This window comes from Motacilla alba, chromosome 10 (assembly GCF_015832195.1).
Source record: "Motacilla alba alba isolate MOTALB_02 chromosome 10, Motacilla_alba_V1.0_pri, whole genome shotgun sequence".
Classification (NCBI taxonomy): Eukaryota; Metazoa; Chordata; class Aves; order Passeriformes; family Motacillidae; genus Motacilla; species Motacilla alba.
In genome coordinates this window covers 18671214-18696965 of record NC_052025.1, presented here as the reverse complement: position 1 = coordinate 18696965, position 25752 = coordinate 18671214, and the positions used below count along the sequence as shown (strand labels likewise).

The following is a 25752-nucleotide window of genomic DNA, read 5'->3' as shown; positions in this document are numbered from 1 at the left end:
AGGGCACAGGAGGGGAAAAGCTTTCCAGGGTCACAGATTCTGCTCTGCTGATTCAGGATCTCCCTTAACCTCATTAACAGTTTGAACTAGTGCTAATGATTGTTTTGAACCCTGAGCGAGGCAATGGGAAATCATTTACCAGAAAATGTTAAATGCTGAAATTGTCCCACAGAATAATATTGTATTAGAACATTGATCAGCAGAATTGATCTCAGTGTAACTCTCTCCTCTCGACATGGCAGAATACAATGATTATTTCTACTTGAGGCAATGACAGAAAATGCATAAAATTGGTTGCAGGCCTCAAAGGATCAACAATCATCAATATTTAGCTGATCCCTGATGAGTTCTCTCTGGGCTCCAATTCTCATTCTGTGAAGGCAATGAGAAAGACTGAGCCTTAAAACTGTCTTGGTTTGAAAGACCAGCCAAGCAAGGCGGGAACCTCCCTTGGAACAGAGAACGTGACCCCTTTCCCTCCAAATTATTATAACTTTGAAACTGCGGGGCTCTCAGGCAAAGAGACAGGCAAAGGAATGAGTTCTTTGCTGGTGCGTGTGACCCGGCAAACACACGACAGCAGCAAGAACACAAACCCACCCAGCCGCTCCCGGCCGCAGGCGCTGCCTGCGCTGCAGCTCCGGGCACGGCCACGGGGGGCGCTGCCGGCTGCCGGCCGGGCAGGGCGGGGCGGCGGTTCCGCCGAGCCTGCAGGGGGCGCCGTGGCGCGGGCTCGGCCGCGTTCCTCCCTCACGCGATGGCGGGCGGGACGGAGGGTGAAACGGGCCCGCGGCGGCAACCTCGGAGCGGCAGGGGTGAGCAGACCCCAGAGTAGCAAAGGAAAGGTATCAGAAACTCTGCAGCTGTAGCAGGGTGTCCGGCAGGCAGTGGAAAACCTGAAAAACCCAGAGCAGTGGCAGAGAAATGGCGGGGCTGGGCAGCGGCAGCCGAGCTCCTGAACGCGGCCGGGAAAGGCTCCCCTGGAGGCAGAAAGGAGTTTCCCCTGAGGCACCTGAGATGGTGAGGGTCCTTTTTGTAGTGAAGTAGGGTGTTAATAAGGTTCCAGTGCAACAGCTGCTCCCACAAGCAGAGCTTCCCTCGCTGTAGGAGCAGACAGCAGGAGATGGGCCTCACAGTGGTGGTGAATTCTCCCCACAATGACCACAGCCTGTCTCCACACCGATCTGACAGAAGAGAAAACCCCCCAGGTAAGAGTGCAGCAGCTGCATCCTTCTCCCACCTTGGTTATTTCTTTCATCTGTCTTGAATATTGGTCGTTATTGTCTCTTAGCAACAGATGGGACAAAATTCCATGAAAGAAAGGAACAAAAGGAAAAATCCTAGCCCCCAACAATGTGGTAAGGGATTTGGGAGTGTAACTCACCTTAGAGGGTCGGGATTTCACCAGAAGGAGGAATTTCTCTCTTTGCCCCAAGGTCAAGCCCAGGCTCTGGTGTGTCTGGATTCCTGGGGAGCCCTGGGGCTGAGCAGGAGTCCCTGTGTGGATGTGTCTGACCCTGGTCTGAGGTGTGAGTTAGTCAGGAGCTGTTTGGATCAGGCATTGTTTTTCTTGCAGGATTTGCCTCCTTCATACACTGAACCCCCTCCTGTCTTTGCGCCCATTCCGTTGGCTGGGGCTGAGCTGTGACTTTATCTCCAGACTCTGGGATCAGTGCTGCTCTTACCCAGCCCTGTAACCTGTCCACTTTGCAGGGCAGATGCACTTGAGTGCTCAGTCTCTCAGTGCCTTTCCACCATCCCTTTTTGCGCCTTCAACTCCTGCACTTTTTTATTAACACAACCAAAGGTACAACAGAGTTCAACTTCCTGACCCAAGTCGTGCTCTCTGACATTTGCTGCTACGAGGAGGCTGCTCTGCAGCTCTCGCTCAGACAGCACTAAATGGTGAGTGCTATCTCCCACTCCCTCTCTCCACCAGAGCAGATGAAACCAATGGGGCATCAAAATGCCACAAAGACTCTTTTAAATGTGTGATTCCCCCGACCTCTCCTTTTGCTGGCTCTAAACTTCTCTGTCACTGTCACTATCTTATGGTCAGTGATGCGATGCCATTCCCGTCTCAGGGATGTGCTGCTCCAGCTGAGCTGCTCCTCAGAACCAACCAGGCTGGGATTCCAAACTGTGCCCCACCAGTCTCAGGGCGCACAGAACAAGTGGCAGTCTCTTCCCTGCCCTGCTCCCCCCCGGCACAGTTCACTTCCCGATTCACTCCCTAGAGTAAGGCCTAAAGCCACAGATTGCAGCATGGACTGAAGGAGGTTCTCATCAGTGCCAGCTCCTCAAGTGACAGTCAACTGTGAGCATTCTTACTGAAGGGCCCTTGGAGTCCAAAATGCTGAGATCTGGATGGAAATATTCCAGGACTCCTAAGCTAGTCCTTGTCACAAGCCTGGGACACTCAAAAATGTGGAAGGCTCTGTGTTCACCTTGACAGTGACCAGAACCCCAGGCTGTTATTTAACCACTGATAGAAAGGGTAAAAAACTACCATGGAGTTTATGCTTATTAACAAATCTTCATGTCCCAGCAAATGGATACAGGGGTTCACTGATCTGTTGTCAGTGATGACACCGACACATGTCAAATTCTGCTCTTGGGAAAAGACAAAATCCTCACAATGGATCTCCACAGTTCTTTTACTTCAGACATCCACAAGTCATGTCTGGCCTAATCCCTGAGCTTTGGCTGGGTGTCAAGACTGAGGATAACACAACCCAGAACAGATCAATACCTCACTGAGGCAATGGTCAGAGATCCCCATGTCCCTGCAACAAAAAGAGCATTGATTCTGTTCTGATTGCATTGATGCAGAGTGTCTAATTCCAAACCTGCAAAAGAAGTGCTGGAATTGCACCTACAGGAAAAGGAGCTGATCTTGTGACCCACTGATGTTATCTGCTCTGCATCAGTCTCATCTTTCCTTTGCTCACATTGATCTCTTTGGGTTTGTGTTTTTCACTGGTACTTTCATGGGAAGATGAAAAAGAAGGGTTGCTATGCACTGAAACAATAAATTCCTCAAAGGCTGAGCAGGCTTTGAGATCTCTTCATCTTTGGAAGTTGTTAAACCTTGCATGAAAGTGCTTTCCAAGGTGATAAATTAATGGATGTATCCTGAGTGATGACCACAGAAATAGACATTAAGCAATGCAAAGAGCTATTATCCCACTTCATTGAAGCAATTATCCAGGAAACCATCAAATCAGCTTGATTCCTGATGGAAAGCCAGTGATTTAGGGAGGAAATCATCCATTCCACAAATAAGCAATAATCTAAGAATGAGGAAAACCTACCTGGATGCATTAGCTGTAGTCATCTTTCTTGTGCTATCCAACCTCCCCTTCACAAGCACAGCCAAAAGCTGACTGCAGGCTGATCTAATGAAGCTGATACTGTAGACTCAGCACAAGCTGGACCCAGGCCAGTGCATTAAGATGGAAGCACCAGAGAGGCCCTGAGTGAACAGATTCCTAATGGATAAGGAGCAAGAATCTTTTTCATCTTTTGTCATCTGCTTTGACCTCTCTGCGTTGTCTGAAACCACTGGCCATAGGATAACAGCTATTTCACCTAACAAAATCACTCTTTACCCTAAAAGTGGCACAAGCGAATGGAGGCATGGGCTAAAATAGCCCAAATTATTTCAGGGTCACATATTAAATATTGAAGGAAAACATCATTTTTTCCATTAAATTTCTGCTTTGTTTAGTCCAACAGCTATCAAGCATGGGGCGAACTGGTTAAATAATCTGAAGTTAAAATACCAGCAACATAAAAGAAAAAAATGCAGGTTTATCATTGGTTCACAGAAAATAAATGAAATTGGTCAGAGTTTGGGCAAGATCAGTGCATAGTGAAGAAAACCTGGCAGAGGTAAGACAGAGAAAAGAAGATATTTTGAGGCAATGACCTTGTGCCACATGTGCAGTCCAAATAAACCAGTTCATTCTGTGCAGTTCCAGGCGAGTGCCTGAATTTCTCATTGTGTCTCATAGCAGCATCCATATCTCCATTTAGCAATGTTTTCCATTATCATAATGTATCTCCAGTTATTTATGCTTTCTGTCACCTCCTGGCCGCTCCGTGATCCTGGGCAGGAATCCCACAGAGCCCAGGAAACTCCGGCGTGTACGGAATGCTCCGGCACGGCTCTCCCGCAGCACGCGCTGCCGTGAGCGAGCGCAGCTCACGGAGCCTGATTTCTGTTCTGCTCTGGGTCCTTCACACTTTGTAATTACCCTGCTCTTTGTTTTGGAGGGATTTTGTTTGTCTGCCATGGCAGAGTGGGACAATGGCAGATGGGAGTTGCTGGGTCGGTAGCTGTGAACTCCCGCAGGTTCTAAGGACCACCACAAATGTTACCACACTCCAGTGCAAGCACAAATTAGGTTGTTTGTGACTCTGTCTTTTGTGAAATAAATGTACAGGTTATATTTTTGGACAAGGAAAATTTTTCAAGGTAATCACTCCATACTTGTTCCCCTAGGATGAAACTCTTCCCTAAATGCACCTCAGCCTCTGGGAAAGAGGCTGATTGTGGGGCTCAGTGGGTGCCAGCAGTCTGGGTGGATGATGTGATGAGCAGGGTGTCACAGAGGGTGTAACAACAAAGTTAAACCCTGCAGCACCATAATTTGGGTCCATACAGAGGAATGCAGCATCAAGGAAGAGAGAGCAACTCTCCATCCCTGCTTTTGTCTGGGATGAACTCCCTGTGGTGCCCCTTAGCTGAAGGAACTCTGCAGTGGAAATATTCTGCAGTCTGGTCCACCGAGCTCTTCTCCTCAGTGCAATAGTCTGGGCACTTCACACCTTTGTGGAGAGGAGACACAGACAAACCATTTATCATATCTGAATTCAAATTCTGGGCAACAATTAAAGAATAAGCACTAGTGTTAGAGGAATCTGTTTCTCTAACATCCATTCCTCAGTGCAGCCGTTTCAGGTGTGAAAAGAGTTTAATCTTTGGGTCTGTTTCCCTGAGGATTGACCTTATATGTTAAAAAAAGCCCAGCCTGTAATTATAAAGTAAGTGATAAGCATCAAATGGATTGTTACAGAACCCTTTTGTTGCCTTTATTGCATGATAAGGAGCAGTCGCTGTGTAACCTTGAATGTGGGCAAATAACTCATGCTAAACACATTGCGACAAAGATGGCATTTTGGCAGTGCTTTGATGTAGGTCATTTTATTACCAGGCTGAATCAAACTACAAACTGATGTCAAACTCATGCCAAGAATGCTAATAACACACTGATCAATGAGGTGCTGGATTGCTCAAGTGAAGTGGTCGAGGGAAAATGCAGACATAAAAAGTCTGGAATTCCAAAGGTTGAGGTGCTTGGGCTATTATACTGGGAGGAATTACATTCCTTGCATTAGGACAAGTTTTCTTTACTCCAGGGGCCTTTAGCTGAGTGTTGAACAGGACAGTGTCAGAAAGTATATACTTATCTTTATTTTTCTTGACCTTTATGTGCAAGTAATTTTTATAGTTCCATTAACTAGTAGGATCATTTGAAAACCACTGTACAAAGTGTATTATGAAGAATGCCTTGGGGACCATTGTATCCTATTATGTTGAATGTTAATAGAATGAAAAATTAGTTTAAACTCTAAAGACTTGAGCAAGGCAAGACTTCCCTTTTATAGGAGAAATTCAAAATTTTATTTGCTATGGTAAAACTTTAGAGCTGTACCCTAATATGACCTTTATGAGCCTGATTTGAATCAGTCAGTGCAGGAGTCTGATTGTTTGCCACCTTAAATAAATTACTTCTGTCAAAGCTCCTCTGTTTAAAAAAGGGGGTTTTCTGTGACCCCCACATTTGGAATTAGTCACTAGTGAGCTCCGAGCTCACAGCTACTTGTTTAGCAATTAATCAACCAGAGATGAGAGAGCCCACGGTTCCAAGAAGCATCTTCACCTTACTTGAATCTTTAATTGCTCATTAAACAACATCATCTTCAGCAATGTGGGACTTCAGAACACCTGAAGACAAGGATACAGTTCTTTCTAATATATTTTTTATTATTTTTCACGTGACTGAGTACTTTAGAATGAGGAGTTCTCTCTTGAGTCTTGCTGCTAAGTCTCACGTTGCGCTCTTCCCATAGGACTGCAGCTAGACAAGTGATCAAGGAAATGTCATTGCTTAATTAGTTACTATTATTTCATATTTATGTTAACACAGTTGAGGTGTGATAAATTTGTGTGGAAATCAACTAAATTTAGAGCAGTAATGCGCAGGAGTTCTGTTATTTGGAAGGGTGAAGAACCAGTCCCCCATGAACCTTCTTACTCACAATGTTTGCCTTGAGGTGAGAAGGTGGCCGAGTTGAAAGGGTAAAAAATGCTACACATTTTACATGTTAGAGTGATTTATTATTGCAAATGTCCATACAGGCAACAGCAAAATCTCAGTTTTGACTTCCACATCTCTTATGAAACTAGGATGTCACATCAATGAGAAATGCACTGTCAGCCAAAGCTGTGCAGGGCACAGTTCCCAAGGTATTCCTATCCCAGCATATCCTACATCTTTTAGCTCACTGTGGCTTGAATAAAAACCGATATATTTGTGACTGTTCTATATGTGAACTTCTCCTTGTTCTGGATAACCAGCCATTTTCAAATGATTATAGGAAGGTGTTTATATTTTTATTGGAATATCCTGTTTATCTAATATCCTGTCCTGAATTTCATCCCACAGCTGTAGAGTAGGATGCTTCACTGGCTCCAGAAAGCCTAACTCGAGTAAAATAAATGCACAAAAGATTAGGACAATTAGTGACTAGAGATTAGCTATGAATATTTCATGCCCACTGCAATACTGTCTAAACACAAGATATGGAATAAGAATAAATTGCATTTTTGACATGCAGCAAACGTAGAAAGGAAATGATTCATTTAGAAAGATCTTGCAGTCGTTTTAACGAGGCGGCGTTCTAATCACTGGTCACGTGGGATCTGCTGGATAAAAAGCAGGAAAGTTCGTCCCACAGGATTATTCTAAGTTCACCTGCATTTTGATGTTGGATTAAAATATTTTGTGAACAGCTCAGTGGGTTTGGTCTGCCATGACCCAACAGGCAGCAAAATGTTTCCGTGAGCTTTGATGGCAGCCTGGGTGTGGGTCCAAGGTGTGATCCAGTCTGGAAGTCCGACCAGAACGTCAGGTGTAGCAGGAGTCATGCAAAGCAACAAGGCAGTGTAGAGAACTTTTGGTGCAGGAGGAATCTGGGAACTGAAAGGGCTCCAGCTTTCATTTCACCTGCAGATCAGGGAAACTTCCAGAAGCTCCAAAGGAAATGCTCCATTTTCACTACAGCACCCCAAAGCTACTTCCCAAATCAGCTTTGCTAGCCTTGGTTTAAACAGAAGGAATTACCTTTGCCTTGGGATAAGTCTTTTGTAGTCCAGCTTCAGGCAGTTCTTGGTTAGGTAAACTCAATACCCACGTTCCCATCTGGTATAAAAACACAAGTTATACAACCATAGGTTATATATGATCTAAATAATGTATTTTATATATATGTACATACAATTTAATACAGTGGTCTCATTGCCACTGCTTCATATTTTTAATAACTCATACGTGTTGGTCTAGATGGAAATGATGTGTTCCAGCTTAACCATCCAATTTGAATCTGTGGCACAAGGAGTTTCTGGCAGTGTTCTCAGTGGTAAAATGGAAACAAGGTAGTAAGCAACAAAGTTCAGTCTTTAAAGCAGTTATTCAGTGCTCTCCAGGTTCTTTAGTATGTGATGGGCACACACTGGCAACTGTCAGACACTGAAACAGCACAGGAAAAGAGAACCCTAAAAACTAGGAGCTGTTCCTCAGCCAACCTGTTTGTCTTGGTTTGAACTTGAGGCAATTGAACTTCCAATATTATACCAGTGACACAGGGAACTGCAGTTATGGAACACTGGCTGACCTTGAAAAGACAAAAATGCACTTACAGCCTCTGCATCATGGAGTAAAATTATTTATTCTCCTGGAGCTGTTTTTAAAATGGAATCTATTTTGGATCTTAATATACTTTCAAGACTGAGTTCCATTTTGTCTTATGAGCAGCTGCTATTTGAGTGCGATATAAGAAGCTGCTGTTCTGTAATATAATAATAATAAATATCAGTTTGGTAAAAACTTTATTAAGAAGCAAAACTGCTAACCAAAGGAATTTCTGGTGTGCAAGTTTTCATTACAGGGCTGAAGTGACAAATGGATTTATTGCTGTCAAGAGACCTATATTTTATTTGGGTCACTTAGTAATAATTAAATCTTGTGAGTAATTATTTTTTGTGTGTTTTCTTTGTTTAATATTTTTAAACAAAATATTGCTCTCTAAGGCATTGTTTAGGGTATGTTTAGCAACCACTTAACATGTTTACAATGCTGTGTGTTGTTTCCTCTCAACAGCACTGTGCACAGAGGAGTGTGTGCATGGAAGATGTGTCTCTCCTGACACGTGTCACTGTGAACCAGGCTGGGGAGGGACTGACTGCTCAAGTGGTGAGTAAAGATACCAAAATATGATAAAAATATGTGTTGCTATTAAAAACCAGGTATTATAAAGTGGCCTTAGAACTTGGATGCTGTGAATGGAAAAATGGGAGTTATCTGCTGGTTATTTTGTAAGAGTTCACATTGGGTTGGAACAAAATGACCCTTAAGGTCCCTTCAACCCCAATCATTCTGTGGTTCTATGAATATGTGAAAATACACAGGATAATGACATTGGACTTTTTTGTTGTGTTTTGCAAAGAACTATGAAATGCAGTGGAGGATGCTGTTAATGCTTTTGGTCCTCTTATTAGGATACTAGTACAGACAATAGAGGTCTATAAAGAATTATTTTTTCTCTCAAGTCTTTAATACAGCACACTCTTCATGAAATAATCTATGGAGTGTTGGAGCTGTTTGGAAAGCACTCTCTCCAGATAGAATTCTTGTCCTGTTCAAGCCAGGGGGAGTTTTGCCATTGACTTTTCAGGCAGCCCAGATTCTCCCCTCTGACTTACAATCCATTCCTTAAATCCATACTGCCGAAGTTAGGGAAATGGGAGTTGGGAGTTCTGCACCGTTTGCTGGGGAATTAATCCACACTTGAGGCTTTCAATTCTTTCAGCTGGCAAGGCTGTGTTTGTTAAACTCTCTTAATTGGGAACGGTGAGTTGAAGTGGTTGGTTCATGCTGGAATGGAACAGGCAGCACAAACATCCGAGTGTGACGTAACACAGGCCTGAGACATTATTGACAAAACAGGAATAAGCTTGATAAATGAAGTCAATTTGTGCATCAGGCAAGTAAACAAAGCTGCATGGGTAGAGATGCTGTGAAACGAAACTGAATGGGTGCTTCGTTTTGTGTTGGCTTCCTCCCTTTCTCCCAGATTGATTGGGATCTTAAGAAAAAGAAGGTAACAGAGAAGGGATCTATAGAGGGAGGAGTCAGAAGGGAATGGGAGGTAAATGTGCCTGAGGGTGAACACAACCAGAGGCTGAAGGCAGCGGGGCCGATTCCTGGATGGGTTCCTGGGGTTTTGTCTGCAGCTCTGCTGAATATCCCCTCGATTCCAGCAGAAAAGGGAATAGGGAAGGGAACAGGGAGGAAGGACTTTAGTCCAGAGGGGATGTGGATGCTCCAGTCCTGGGAGTGTTCAAGGCCAGGTTGGACAGAGCCCTGAGTAACCTGGTGTGGGGCTGGCGTCCCTGCCCATGGCAGGGTTTGGGAATGAGATGATAAGTGAGGTCCCTCCAACCCAAACCATTCTGGGTTATATGATTCCAAGGATGGAAACAAAGGCCATACTGTGGGGTTTGAAGCAACATTTTGGGATTACTTGGAATGCAGACAAGGAAAAAACTGGGCATCATGATATATTGAATATCTATCTTTAAAAATATTTAAAAAATAATACCACTAATTGTGAGCTATTGTATAGATTCTCAGGAACTCATGTAATGTTTTTATTATTCTTAGTACTAGATTTAGTTTATCCTGCTATGAGTATTTTTACAGTGCATGAGCACTAACAGAAGTTTAAAATAATAATAATAAAAAGACTATGACAAGAGGGACATACAGATACAGATTACACATTTATACACATGTGCACTCACGGAGTAAAAAGCTCTTCATTCTGTGTAAAAATGGCCATGAAAGGATAAGATGTCAAAGTACAGAATGGTCTTGTGGACTAAAACTACCCAGTGACTCTTATTAAATTGCTCTAATCTTGCAAGTGGAGATAAAAGAAAAAGAAGGTTTTTCCTATATTGAATATTTAGCTTTTTAAAGTAATTAGGAGTATTAAAGCACTGACAATGATTGAGATAGAAACATTATTCATAACTTTTATTTCCGCACTGGGCAGGGATCCAGTATATTTCATTTATGAGGTTTCAGTGGTGGAAAGAGAAGTGTTAGCCAATTTCTAAATTAAATATGCCCTGTTAACTTTTATAAATGATAGACCAGGATTAGCTTCAAAATTTAAGCTTTCATTTTATTAATATAATTAGTGTGCTTGCTGGCCTATGGTGCCCATTGTCTTTTATTCCACTTGTTATATGCTGGGTAACATGTGTTCCTGTCCCAGGGTCTGATCCCACAGGCCCTGCCCAGTGAAATGCTCCTAGGAGGGAGAGCCAGTTTTACTGCACCGAGAGCTGCTCACTGTTGTGCTTGACACTAGAAATTTGGGTGACTGGACTATTCATTGTTAGGAGACTTAGTTTAAATTCAAAGGTTTAAAGGAACAGATCTCAGCTGAACACAGCACATTGTTACTCCCAGTGTTTCCAAGAATGGGGAATCTGCCTAACTAAGGTTAGCCACGTTTTTCTGATACATGATCCATGTGTTAAATCATGTTTTACTGTTATCCAGTTATAATGTGGAAAACAATTTTCACTTCTACTGGAATAATGTGTCACCTGTACCAACTTTCTTTCTGCTCCTTCATGACTGTGGGTAACCAATGAAGGTCACGTGTTTGCAGTGCCAAAGGCTGTTTGGGATGTTCCTGCATGGTGTGCTGAGGATAAACCAAGGCTGGTGGTCAACGGTGCCACCCCAAACCCGTGGGGCTCAGGAACTTCCCAATACATTCCTCAGGATCAGGGATTTGATGCAGTCACAGGCATATTGCTTTTCATGTTGGCTGTTTGAAGCGCCTTCACTGGGAGGGGGATTGCCAGGCAAAACACTCCCTTTAAATTTAGCAAAGCTCCCAGGAGCTGGAATGGTTTCCTGAACGATCTCTCCTGAAAGCACCGCTGAGAAGGGGAGCCTCCCTGACACTGGGGGTCGTGTGTTGTCATTTACTCAGGGAAGATCTAAGGATGCTCACTCTTCCTGAGATACAATTTCAACACCCTGCAGACACAGCCATTATAAGTTTCTAAAAGTTATTTCTAACTTTCACTTGACTTGATGGGTGAAATTCAACCATTAGCAAAGCTCCAGCACAAGGTCCAAGTTCACTTCAAAACCAGGAGTCAGATCCAAATATTTTTCTTTCTTGGTGTGCCTGTGCCTGGAGACAGGCTGAATGCTGACACTGAGCCCCAGTTTCCCACAGAGAGGCAAAGTTCTGGTGTAAAATGCAGTTCCCCAGCATCACCATTCTCCCTTGGCTAAAATATTCTCAATTAAATGTTTTCAATAGTTACAGCTACAGCCTGTAGTCATGCAAACAATTTAATCATCTTGCTCAGACTTGGTTTCATGCTTTCCTAGACCCCAGCCTGTAAGACAACAGTTACAAAACTTGCTTTTCAGTGCATCTTTCCAGTGACTGATCATGGTACATGTTAGAGTTCATCTGTTGTCAAGGTTAAAATAACTTCAGATGAATTGCTAAACAATTACAAAAAACCCCAGTGCCATATTCAGCTCTGCATGTCTCTGTACCTGTGTTTTACTGCATGCTGTTGTACATCTGTCCATGCCCACAGGCCTAGCCTTGATTTCATGCTATAAAGCTGCAATATATTAAGGCTTGATTACCATAACAATAAAAAGAGAAGTAATGAGGTATTAACTAAAGAAGCTCTTGAGCAAAATGTTTTCAGCATTTTAATGATGCTAAAAATTAAAAGAAAAATCCTTTTTAAAGACCACTGCATACCTTTCTCTTCCCTTTTAACTTGTTTTATTGAATCATGCCTGTTTTGTCCATGCAATCTGGACTGTTGGTTTTTTAAATACAAAGCAAGATTGCAAATGCTCTGTGTGAACTTACCTGCTCACCTTTCCAATTATTTCAAAGCAATTAGCTTCAAACAGTATGATATACTGGCTTGAAATTCTGGGGGGGATATAATTGCCTGTTGGTGGTTACCTGGCCTCTTCTGGGTCTCTCTCACAGCCATCTGTATTTACAGGCCCTTAGGCCACCACCCAGCAAAGAATTTAAGCTTATCCTTACACCAATAGGAAAAGCTTTTCATCTGCTTTAAGTATTTAGGTGGTTGTTAAATTAGTTTTGAAGGAACAGCTAAAAACACTTCAGTGAAATTAATACAACGCTTTAACTGAAATCATCGGGCCTGTGAGGAATAGGGTGATCTTTCTTTCAAGATGTTAATCAGGTAATTTTATTGAAGACCATTTTGACTCTCTTGAGCATTATTTATTGTGAGGAAGGTCACAGAAATCTTTCTGGTTAATAGGACATTCTTAAAAAAGGGGCAACAGGTAGGAAAAAGAAAGTTCCGGGCAAGAACTCTGAATTAAAAGCAAAAATATTTCAAAATTGTGTGTGCCAGGTTGAGAAATTTCCAAGTAAACAAACACAGAGGTTGTAGTGAAAAAATAAAGCGGTTTTCAAAGTGTTTGATTTGTTATTAGTTTTGAGAGAAAACACAGTACTTTCCCAAAGTGCAATTAAAGAGATGTTGGCATAATAAAGCCAAACCATTTTTCTTGCTGTGTCACCTGGGGGAGAGAGATTATAGTACTGCTGTCTGGTATAGCCTGATCCATAAGGTATACATATGGATAACATAGTTTTCCTTGGAAAGGATGTTTTGTACAAGCTGTCATTAGGAACAAGAACCTATTTCATCTTTATCTCTTTGTCAAAAATAGCCAAGGTCATAACAACAGGCTGTTGTAAAATCACAGCAAGATCACTTTTAAGGGTATAGCCCTGGAGCAGCTGGAGTGCCTCAGTCCTGAGACTCGTGATGAATGGGAACAGCAGATTCTGTGCTAAATCTGAACAGGGTTGTTTGACAAGCCATGGAAAGCAACAGCAGAACTCTCAGGAGAAAAATGAAGTGTTTTAAAGTGAGGCTGTGGTGGTTTTCAGGCTTGAATTTGGCACTCATGTTCTCCAACTGCTTTGAACTATTTCTGAAGAGGAAATGAAGTTCAAAGGAAAGATCCCTGGTTCATGAATTCTGACTCAAACAAAATTCATGTGGGAGCTGATCTGCCAGAATCATTAGCTGATTTTTCATCCTCAGATTTTTAGGACAGGATTGACCAGGAAACCACCAGAGTCCACCAAAGAGGAGTGAAGGTGCAAGACCGCAGCTCTTCAAGGGTTACTGCTTTACTATCAAAGGCTACTGCTTAGATCCAGAGCCTGTCCCTGAGGGACACCTGTCCATGGCTCATCTGGGATTTGTCACTGTGGGGTTTGTTACCTCAGTGACTGGTGTATCCAAGTGCCAGATGAGGTCACAGAACCAGGTACAATGTCCCTGTTTCCACCACAGCCAAAGTGTTTCATTTGCCATTCCAGCTGCTAGGTTTAGAGGCAGTTTCTAAAGACCTGTTTGAAGTCGTTAAACTGCAATTGCGATCCAGTCTTAATTATTGCTTTAGCTGAAACAGGATTTCATATCCATAGCATGTGGACTTCAAAGTTTTAACACACTTTTCATTTAAGCCAAGCTCAAATTACAGCTTAATTTTGATGTGATTTGCAGATTCAGTGACAACTGCATCATGCAAAGAGATGCAAATGTACAAAATCAAACTCCAGTGAGGCTCATAGAAGGATCTTTCCATAGCAATTACAGAGTGGAATTGATTTCTGTCTCTCAGTTCTAACAATTTGCTCTTCCTTTAACTTAAAAAACACCCATCTCCCTTCAATCACTGCTGAACTGGTGTAATCAGGTAAACAGCTTGTGTTTAATTTTTGCCTCTGCTGGATGTTGGGCCCACGCACCTGGGCTCAGGCCCTGGGTTTCATGTGCTCCCAGGCTCTGTGGCAGCAGCTCTTCCTGGGCCCACGCAGGACAGCCTGTGACAGGGAATGAGATGTAAACACAAGCTGCTGTGCAGTGCCGTTGGTGGCACAGCAGCATGTCCTGCATGTATTTTTACACAGATAATTTGGCTGCATTAAACCAGGATGATCTGTCACTTTTCATTTGGTGGGAATATTTTGTCTCTTGCTGAAGCTGTTGATATCTGCCCAGTCATTTGTGGCAGTTTCTCCTCACTTTGTGAGGGATGTGTATCCTGTATCCTCTCAGCTTCCATGAATTAACCACTTGGGAGGTGCTGCAAGCTTATGGAAAGGTACTGGAGTCATAAGAACCTGGGTTTCTCCCACAGTAACAAGGCTGGGCAAAGGGCAAGGGTTGATTCTGAAAAAGGAAAAGTAGATCCAAGATTTACTCTGGGAAGGAACTGCTTTCTGTACTTCTGTGTGATTCATTGGTGATGAATAGATCAGCTGCCAGTTGTTCTAAGTCTTGTGCTAAAGTGAGTGAAAAATAGAAATTCAGCACCCTGTGTCCTTTTACTTTTCACCTTCATCTTCCCTGTCAGAGTCTGGGAGAGTTCTTCCTTCCCTAAATCAGCTGGTTGTGTCTAAAGCCAAGGTAGTGACAGATCATTTCCCCAGCACTCCCAGCTCTCCTCTGAGACTCCCTCTTTTGGATGATTTGAAGAGTCAATTGAACTGACCTGACTCTGTCTGTTCCAGTCCCTGGAGTTCTGTCTTCCAGCTCGTGCCTTGCTCTCAAGGCTTGATCCAGCCTTGTACTTCATACATATGAATAGTCCTTTTAAAGTCAATAAGGAACAATCTTAACTTCTTTAAGTTAGATAAATGCTTAAGCCATTACCTGAATGGGAACTTGTGAGATGAGGTGGAAATCAGGGTGGCGAGGATCTCTTTTATAGGGGCCAATAGTTACTGAGTGTCATCCAAGATGAGCAAGGGCATGAACATTGCTTGGGTCTCACAGCTGACAAACGGGAGGTGAGAGGATAGGTAAGACCCAGTGACCACCTGGGCACAGCCCCTGGTGAGCTGTCCTTGAGCAGGATGGAAATTCTGTGTTCCATGGAACTGAACTGCAATTCTTTATGTTGAGTATCTCTGCAAAATCAGTTTGAACCCAGCACTGAATTCCTGCTGAAACCCAAAAAGGGAAGCTGTGAGCAAATCTTATTGTTTAAAGCCTTACTGATTGCCTGTCAATGTGTCAGGGACTTGTACTTCCAAAAGGGACTGAGGAAAGGCATTTAGGTGTTGGAGCAGAGAGCTGGGTGTGAGCTTTGGGAGCAGGCAGGACTATACAGGGAACTTGTGTCCCAGAGCCATCTCAGTGTTGCTGAGGTGTTGGTAACAGAGCAACAGTGAAGCCCTCCCAGAGCACAGCCCCTCTGAACCTGGAGCACATCTGAGCCGTGTGGCTGCTCTCTGATCTGGGAAATGGCTTGATGACTGACTAAAACTTAGAATTTTCATGGTAACTTTCAGTAAATGAAACCATGGTTACAAGCACTGAACGGGCTAAACGCATTCCCGTGCAGGTTTGTGTGGTTATGCAAGAGGGATTTTGGCTCCCATACGTCTTTCCTTGGCTGCCAAACTGGTGAGAGCAGAGCAGACTTCACAGAGAGGCAGCGTATGTGTGACGAGTTGTTAGTTTTATTAATTTGACTGAGGTTTTTCTCACTTTAGGCAGAGTAATAGCTATAAAAGAAAGAACCTACTAAAATATCCTCTTTAATGAACTGAATTGCTAATGCTGAATTTCATTGCTGGAGCATCTTACAATAATGTGGCTTTAAATGTGCACTACACAAATGAACAGACTTTAGATCAATTTAAAAGTACCATTGGTATAATTTTATGGCCTGGTCACTAAGAGCTGTCACTCGGAGAAAAGAGCAAAATTTCCTTTTGTAAAGCATTGGCAAAAATCTCAGCTGCGGACACCCACTCAAAAGTATTTCTGGGGTTTTTGCTTGCTAAAAAATACACACAAAAAATTAGTGTTCCTTGGGAAAGCTTCTAAACTACTTTTCCTGCACTAGATATGGTGAGAGATCCCAAGGCATGCTTGGAGAGGGCAGAGCTCTGCTCACTGTCCAACACTAAGGTATCAGAAAATCCCTCAGGAGCTATTTCAGGCACCTGAAGCCTGAGAAGCCTCAGGCCTGTTCTGACTTTTGCTGGGTTATGAATTACTGTCCCCAAAGACAAGTGCTACAACTAGGAAAGGCCCTACTGCTCTATCCTATGCTCTTAGGATTTTTAAAAGCTGCTGTTCTTCTTAGATAAAATACTATTTCCTGGGCAGTCTTTAAGGATTGAAATCAAAAAGGGAAACCAAAGGTTTCATTCAAAAGTTAGTCTTAAAATTTATCATGGCAGATACTCATCACACTGTGTTAGACACCAGCCTGCCTGTGTGTGGATACCCGAGAGCTGAGGCACAGCCAGGAAATCATTGCAAGAGCACCAGGGAGTGTGCCCAGGCATGGGAGGCAGGCACATGAACACACAGCTTTCCCTGGTACTGAGGGTTTCTTTGTTTAGGCATAGTCCACATACCAAGATACTAAAATACTTTATTTCAGGAAACAGCAGCTGGGTGTATTTTAGCTGCTCTTTGGCTGCGCTGAGCAGTCCCCATCGTCCATGTCCCCTCCCACTAACCTGGTGTTCAACGTGGGCAGTGTCTGCTCCAAGGGAAAGTGTTACATGCTGAGATTTGTCCTCAGGCTTCACCCTAATTTTGTGTGAACTTAGCTCAGCCTCCATAGGGCGGGAAGTCCTCATTTATCCTTTATTTCAGTGGGGGTGGAGTATATTTGTCGTCTGGATTGACTGGGCCCCTGTTGGAGCTGAAAAGGGGTGGCAGTGGTGGGCTGGGAAGAGCTCAGCCACAGTTAATATCTGTGCTAAAGAGAGGGAGGCTCTAATGTACAGCTGCCCTTGGTGTCTTGGGTGGGCTGCATTTCAAATACAGCCTGGAGGCAGCTTTGCTAACTTTAGAGACGTGTGATGGTTGCATCTGCAGGAGACTACGCAGAAGTGATGAAACACGGCAGTTTAAAGTGAGAGTGGTGGCACCGAGCTCCTCCACACCTAATGGGGACGTGGCAGCACAACGGACTGTTCTGCTTCTTATTGGTTTGGAAGTTCTTTCTGTGTCAATAAAGTATCTGTGTAGGAATAAGAGGCCTCTTTAGGGATGCGTCCGCCATTGCACTGGTGACACTCTGGAGTTTCTCTTTAGCCTAAAAATCACTTGCATTTCTGGTAGCTTCTCCATGCAGGAGGAGGTCATGGTGATCTTAAATCACTCTGCAGAAAATGAGAAAGTTTCAGGGAGTTTTCTTTGTTTTACCCAGAGTTTGTGCTATTATGAGTTTGAGAGCAAGTTTCTGAAGTGAAGTATTTGTAGAAGTTTCTCTGAGAAATCCTGTTCTTCTAAATTACGCTCACAAGAATCCCTCTTAAGCCCCTCAAATAATACTCTGATACTTATTTGTAGTCCTTAAAAAACCCTGAAAAAGTGTTTGCCATGGGAGCAGATACCTTGTGGCCCCCATGAAATGAGTGTTTGTTGACAGCTTGTCTACCTTGTTGTTGGGGAGAGAAATAATGAGACAGCAGAGGACTTTAACAAGTGCAAATGTGGCTGTAAATGCGGGGCCGGCAGATCAGAGCGCTCGCGGGCTGCTCGCAGGTGAGTGTTTTGTTCTCGCCGCTAATGGAGCTCGGGCAGGGAGACGAGCAGGCCCGCAGCTCTCCAGAAGGAAAAGCATGGAAAATGAGGGAATGTGTCGTGACCTGAGGAAATAAATGAGCAGATGGTGTGCCAGCATCATACCTGACACTCCAGAGGAGGTGGTTGTAGCATAACCACGGACTGCAAACAGAGTTGTGAACAGAGACCAAAGCCAAGAAAAGCAGGGGAAGGTGATATGCATGGAGGCATGGAATGAAAAAGCAGGGCAAAATCAAGATTGAGACATGACAGAGAAGGAATTCAGGGGAAATGCTGTGAAAATAATCAATGTGAGACAACAAGCAGAAGCAGGTGGGGATAGGAAAGGAGGTCAGTGTGCAGATAACTGACTTGAGACAATACATAGCTGAATTTGGATGTTTTACAAATGAACATTGTGATGCATATGAGGTACCTACAATTTCAGCCTTGAGAGCAGAAAGTTACTGGCTGTTTCTACCAAGGAAAAATTACAGATTTTTTTAAAATAAGAAGGTGAAGTGGAAGGACTGAGGATAGAATGGTGATGGGAGATGCCACAGGCAGGTTAATCAGGGCAAAGATTTTTCTGGTTCCAGCTGGAATAGATTGGTTTTTTTTCCTAGCTGTTGATCCAGTTCTGTGGTTTGGATTTAGGATGAGAATAATATTGATCACAGACTGATGTTCAGTTGCTGCTCAGTGGTGCTCACCCTAAGTCAAGGACTTTCAATTTTCCCCCGCTCTGCCAGGGAAGAGCCAAGCAAGAAATCAGGAGGGACCACGGCCAGGACAGCTGACCAGAACTGGGCAAAGGGATATTCCATACCATGGAATGCTGTGCTCAGTGAATAAACTGGGAGGCACCAATTGCTGTCCTGGGATGGACTGAGCATCCAACAGTGGGTGGTGAGCAATTGTGTTGTGCAACAATTATCTTTCCTTGGTTTTATTCCTATCTTTCTTCTTCTTCCTCTTCTTTTTTTTTTCCTTCTTTTTTATTATTATTATTCCAGTTCTCCAGTTCTTATCTCAACCAGTGGGTTTTACCCTTTCCCAATTCTTCTCCCCATCCAACCGGTGAACAGAGTGAGCAAAGGCTCTGTGGGACTTCATTGCCATCTAAGCTTAAACCAGGACAAGAATCTGAACCAGGTGATATCTAGACAGAAGGATTTAGAGATGAACTGCTTAGGTTTAAGTGGCGTTTGTCTTTTTTTGGTGCTGGCAAAGAAACCTGTTGAAGTGTTTATGAAGGGATGTAAATGTCTTTTATAGCACTATGGCTTCAATAAACACTATGTAATGTTTAAACACAACGTATTGAAGTGGGATGCTGGAAGTTATAGTGTGTTCAACTGCCAGAAATGCCTTTTCTTGGCCTGGAAGGATCATGCAAGCAAAGAAAGTGCAGTTTTCAATAGACAGGGTTTATTTTGTTACTGGCAAAAGCAGAGGTGAAACACGAGGAATTTTGCACATTAGAGAAAATTTATACAGTCAAAAGTTCACTTGTATTTCTGTACTCATAGAAATACTTTACACCTTTAGTCTTGACCCTTCCTTACACCATTTGATTGCCTTAAATGTGTGCTATATAACAATCACATCTTCCAGTCATTTCCTTACACCTCCAAAAGACCCGGTTCAGTGCAGAGAAACGGCAGGATTTTATTTATTAAACATGCCTGTGTTAGCCCAGCACAATATCTGGATGTTTGGGAGTGAAAATGAGAGCTCTAAAGACTTCAGTCTTGTCCAAAAAAGCCCAGTGAAGGCCATTTGTCAGGGGAGCTGGGAAGAGACCCAAGTGTCACAGATATGGGTGTCTCTGTCTTTGTGATGGCAAGAACTCATGAAATATGATCAGTGACCTAAAAGATGAGTAAAGTCAGAGAATAACAATGCACAATAAGTTTCTGGGTTGTGCAGAGAAATCAAAAGGAACCTACTGGTACACAGAGTCTTCTGCTTGAGGAACTAAGAGGAGAAAGGTGGAAAAGGGAAAGAAAGTGTGTGAGAAAGGTTCCCATCCGCAACTACTTTGTAGCAGTAGGTTTTATCCACCTCCATGGCTTTGGGGTGTGCTGTGCAAGAAGGATTTAGGCCCCATTAGGAATAACAGTAAATGCCAGATGGAAATGATGTGTGTATTGTTACTGAGATTATTTTACATCAGGAAGAGCTTTATGGGCATCAACCAGAAAAAAAGAGAGATAAAACACTTATTCTTTGATCATGGAGGGTGGTCATTCAACATGAAAAGTCTCTGCTGTTCATCATTTTCAGTTTCAGTAGCTTCTCTGCCTATCACACAGTGCCTGCTCATGTGAAGGCCAGAGGCTGCCAAGTTTTATAACCCTGACCAGGGTGCTTAAAAATATGTGCATCAAATTCAAGGTAGAGGGTGAAATTAGCCAGCAACATTCAAATTTTAACAGAAGCAGCTAAAACATGAATCAGCAGACACTTGGGGTGATTTAGAGGTAAGGGTTTCTCAACCTTCCTACTGCCTGCTTAAATCTCACCTTTCTGAACCCCATGTACAGAGCTGCGGTGTTCCAATTATGCAGCTTTGTGAGTAAATCATAAAAATTGATTACAGGAGAGTTTTTAGCCAAGGCTCAAAATCTGATGCCCTCTCTGACTTATCTACATTGCAGTGATAATTTCCTAAATAAAGATCAAATCCTGGAAACAAACTGCAGAAGGAGACAGGTTTGCAGAAAGATATGAGGATTCATATGGAAGATCAATTTTTCCATAGAGATTGCACACTTTGCTGCTAGGGTGGGAGACAGGGAGACATAGCTGGAAGTTTGAGGAGTTCTTGGGAATCCAGAATAACCTTTGCTTCATCATCTACTTTAGCCTGTCTGTTAGTGCTTCCCAATTACATGGCATCCACTTCAGTTGGGATAGCAATAAAAAAATACATGCATTTCTGCAAATATTGTCTCCTTCTTCTAGGACAAATTCCAACCACTGGAATTCCCCAGATTCCAGTTTAGGAATACCAGTAGAGGGTGGTACCTCTCCCTTGCAGACTTGGTGGGGCTATGGGCCATAGGAGCTGCAGGACAAAGCCCAGTGAATTTTCTTTTAGCATCAGGTGAAGGATTCTTTCTGTCAGAGCTTATTCAGAAATCCTTTGGGAAGAGGTTGCTGTTATTTAGCCTGTCCATGGAATCTGATGGTGGCAGCCCAGGTCTGGGTTTCTTGGGAACCAGGATCCATGCCATTGGTAAGAGTCTCACCACCCTTCATCCTCAGCTTCTGCCTCCAGGGCTCTTCAGAGTGCTCACATTCACAGCTTAGAGCTCAATCAAGTACGAGAAGGGCCATTTAGCCGTTAAAAACCCCTCTACTGTAAGGGTGATTAAAGACTGGAATAGGCTGCTCAAAGAGATTATGGAGCCTGTCCTTGGAGATATTCAAAATTCAACTTGATACAGTCCTTGATAACTTGTACTAGATGATCTCCAGGGGTCCTATCTACCTCAGCTGTTCTACAATTCTATGATTCTATGAATTATTTTATTCCTGTAACTTTAGTGATCTCTGAATCAGAGCAGGAGGTTTAGTGGATTGCTGGATATGGTGGAAAACACAGAATATCAAATCAGCAGGTCAGAGCATTCTGAAAGCCCCTGGGAATCTCCTGTGTCTGAGAGCAGAACTCTATTATGTGAGCCTGTCCAAAGAATTATGTGGTAATTCTCACTCCAAAATCCTGAAATGCCATGGAAATTCTTATGACAGGATGTGTTTTCATCAGTAAATTCAACAGTACTGGAATTCCTTGCTCACATTCAGGAATTCAGGCTCTGTTCCCAGCTCTGTTTCTTAACTGCTGCATCATTCTGGACATGTCCTTTCCCTCTGTATTTCATTTTCTGGTTTATGGAGTGGTGAGCCTGACCACATTTGGGTGGATGCTGATGTTTCTGGATGAAAACTGCTACAGAAGGAATTGATGTTTCTCTTCAAATGAGTGAGATCCTTTGCTGTGTATTGTGTGGTGGATGCATGTGCTCCATCTGACAGCAAGACATGACATTAATTAATTACCCTGACGTGCAGTCATGATGCTGCAGTGGGTATTTGAGATGTCCAGATGTTGGGCTGTTCTTCCAGGATGCAACATGTTGGAATGCATTAGGAGATGCATTTTTGCTCTGTGGATGACTATGACAAATTGAGGCACAGCCAAGGCGTTCAGTTGCTCCCAGGCATTGTTCATGCTTCATCCCTTCCATGAGTGATAGGTGGTATTAAAGCTCTCCCTTTTTTTTTTTTTTTTTTTTTGTGGGAAAAAACACATTGTGGATAATGGAATGGAAATCATCAACGCTAATATTTATCCCAACTTTGTTTTGTATCTGCAAGATCAATGTTTTTTTAATTCACTTTTCATTCTCTTTTGCTTCATTTGCTTTGTTGTTGTAAAGGATGTGGTGCATCTCGGGATCACATTTGGAGCGCAGTTTTATTAATACAGAACCACACAAGTGGAATTGTTCTGCCTTCACCGAAATGATAACAGAAACTCAGGCATTGTCAGGTGTTTAAACTCAATATTTAACATTTCTGAATGCTTTCTTTATAGTAGGTACAGCTCCTCTCTCCTGAAATTCTTTCTAGGCTGATTAGAGAAGAGGACTTAGGTAAACTCCACGTGTGACCTTTGGAGGTTGGATATGTCAGGAAGGGTCTGTTAATCCTAAGCAGGTATGAAAGGGAGAACATGAACAGGAGGAACATCAGATATTGAGGAATGAAATTGCAGGGAATTCTCTGGGTTGGGCTGCTATTGCTGTAACAGGAGAGCAGGGAAACACAACCCAGACCTCTCAAGAGAGAAATATTATGCTCCATTAAGTAAACTAAAATGTACATCTCAACTGTGATTCTCAGGATCTTTGCAAATTCCATTTCATCTGCATTTTGGAAATGCCAGTAATGGGACTGTGGCCAGTGTGCTGCCAAATGAGGAGGCTGCTCCCCCTCCAAGTTACATGGCTCTTCTAATATCTTGTTTTCTAATGCAGATCAAAATCCAAATCCTTCTTTTTCTGTAAGTCTTCACACATTAAAACCCAGCAATAACAGCAGAGCATGTTAAAGTAAAACAGAAATGATGGAGCAGGGTCCAATCTTGATCAGTTCTGACTCTGTCAATAGCAGTTTCCATAACATCTCCTATGCTTCTTGCACAACACAGATTTTCCCCATTTCTTTACTGAAATTGAATCGTTTCTTTAATAAAATAAGCAATGATCAGGACTGGTACATGGGTCATGCAGCTTGTATAGGAAAGTGAGGCTTTCATAACATCCAAGAAAGGCAAGTTAAAATTCTAGTAAATTAGGTTAAAAGTCTTCTTTTTCTTCTTAATTGAGAATTTCTTCTTATACTTCCAATACAGTGGGATTCAGGAGAGAACACAGTTTTGAAGTTTTCTATTTGGGATAAATGACATTTGTGACAAAATTCCTTTGTCAGTGGAAGTCTGTCCACTGAGCAGTTACAGTGCTGCTCACCCCTCTGGCAGAGGAGTGACGAGGTTACTCTGCCACTTACTTTTCAATGAAGATCTCAGATCCAGCTCCTATCCCTCCTAAAGGGGATTTGAGGTGTTAATTGATCTGGTGTGAGCTCTCTGAACAGAAACTGGACTTTTCTTTCCCTGGACACCGCATAACAAACGTGTTCATCACCATCCCCAGCTCCATGACTGATTAGCTTGTATTTGCTTCTCTCAGTGTCTTCCTCTAGAGCCACACATTTTCCTGGTTTCAATACAGAAATGGAAATGAAATGTCAAACTAGGCTCTGATATTTCAAAAAGACAGACTTGAAAACCAGAAACATGACCAGAAGAAATATTTAAAATTTTATCATGGCCCAGTCCTCAGATATCCAGCAGCGGATCCGATCTGAGCAGGGGCTGTGTGTAATTGCATTTTAAGGAAGTGAACAGGGCTGCCTCAGTTGCAGGATTGTTTGGTTTACTGTAATTAGATAAATTAATCAGTACATTAACTTCAAATGCAGAGCACAGATCTGAAATGAATAGCAGATATTTGTTATTTTGTTAGGATTTAAAGAACAAACTCTTCCATGAGAGGTCAGTGCTACAAAGCTACCAGGGCTCTGTGAGTGTGTAAGAGGTTTTAAACTCCATAAAAATAAAGTATAGTACGGAGAAAGTTACAATTGGGTTACTTGTTATTTTTAAGAGAAAGAAAGAGGTTTCTGTGAGTTAGTTATTGCACTTCCACCTAAGTTTCTAAGAATTAATGCATGACTGCTTTTGCCAAACTTGCAGATAGTGAAACAATATTTCAAAGCCAGGAAGCAAAGGTCCTTTGCTTGTAGTGCTCCCACTGACATCACCTGTATGATCCCTGAAATTGTTTTTCCAGGTAGCTGAGGTGGTTACATTTCTGCATAAGGGACAACTTGTGAAACACCTGGATGATGGTGCTGCCAGACTTTTCAAGGTCCAAAATCTCCCTGACCAGAACACTTTATACACAGCCCCCCGTTAACAAAGGGACATCTGACAGGTTATGGTAAATATAAACCAGCATATTAAATAAGGCTTTCTGCTGTCTCCTCACTCATCCACCCTTTTATGTCAGGCTTTCAACACAGGGATTCTCTGGACACATTAGACATGAATTTTGGTTTAGTAGTTGAGTGCAGTCCTGTATCTCATTGAAAAGCTCACTCACAGTGAATGGTGTCACATAACTAAAACATTTTTGTCTCTCAAATACAGGCCAGAAAGCAGGTACAGGTTTTTCCTTGTTGGAGAGGGATTCATACTGAGGCATGGCAGGCATCACCAGCCTGGAACACCCTGGTCTTGAGATACTACTGCCACAGCAGCCTGAAGTGAAGGGATGATCCTTTGTGCTGGACCCAGACCTGAGGCTCTTTGCCCCCATGTCCCCCATTCTGTCTCTTACCATCTCCCTCCTGTGTCATTTTGCTCTTGCTTTCTGCTTTTTTCCATTCTTTTCCTGTGCTCCCCTCCCTTGTTGCCGTTAATTCCTCCTCATTCCTGGGTGGGAAGGGCTCAGGTCCCCCTGCTGTCCCCAGCACTCAGAGCCCACAGGCTGGGCTGTGCCAGGGCCTCCTGAGCAGCAGCTCTGCTCGGTGCCTCCTGATTGCCTTCTCCAGCAGGCAGGGAGTAAAGTGGGATTCAAGGAGCTGCCCATGGCTTCACCACAGCGAGACGTTGGAATAGAGCAAGGAAATGGCTCTCAAGCAGAGCAGTGGCAGGATTGTAGAGCCTTGAGTTCTCTGTTATTCCTTGGCTTCCCTAGATTGCTCTGATGCTGCTTAGGTAGCCTGGCTAAGAGTCTACAACACCATTTTGTATCACAGAAAGATTCCTTTAATGTGTTTCAAAATGCCAGCCTGCCTTGCAGCTAAATACCGGTTATTCTGTGGGGTTACTGTCTTAGCCAGTCACTCATTTAAGTGGAAACTGCCAAGTGTGCCACTGGTATCACATTGGGGTCTCCTTCTCACAAACAGAGACAGGCAATCAGAAACACTTATTTAATGTAATTTAATTCTGTGAATTCAACGTTTGCAGAAGCTGCCAGGCTGCCACCCCAGGGGACTTCAGCAATGTAGTTCTATATTTGAACTTTAGGTGGGGGTAGGAGAAGAGAGGAATGAAAACAGACATACATAAAGGCTTATGAGACATTTTCTAAAATTTCGGA

The 25752-nt window shown here is 43.0% G+C and overlaps 1 protein-coding gene across 6 annotated transcripts in view; it reads left to right on the top strand.

The window, feature by feature from the left end:
* Positions 1 to 25752, top strand: part of MEGF11 (multiple EGF like domains 11) — a 254203-nt gene that overhangs the window by 77330 nt on the left and 151121 nt on the right. For all 6 annotated transcript variants that reach the window (XM_038146753.1, XM_038146755.1, XM_038146754.1 and 3 more), the window contains exon 6: positions 8448 to 8540. In XM_038146753.1, the coding sequence (XP_038002681.1) occupies positions 8448 to 8540 (93 nt within the window). The remainder of the gene's footprint in view (positions 1 to 8447; positions 8541 to 25752) is intronic.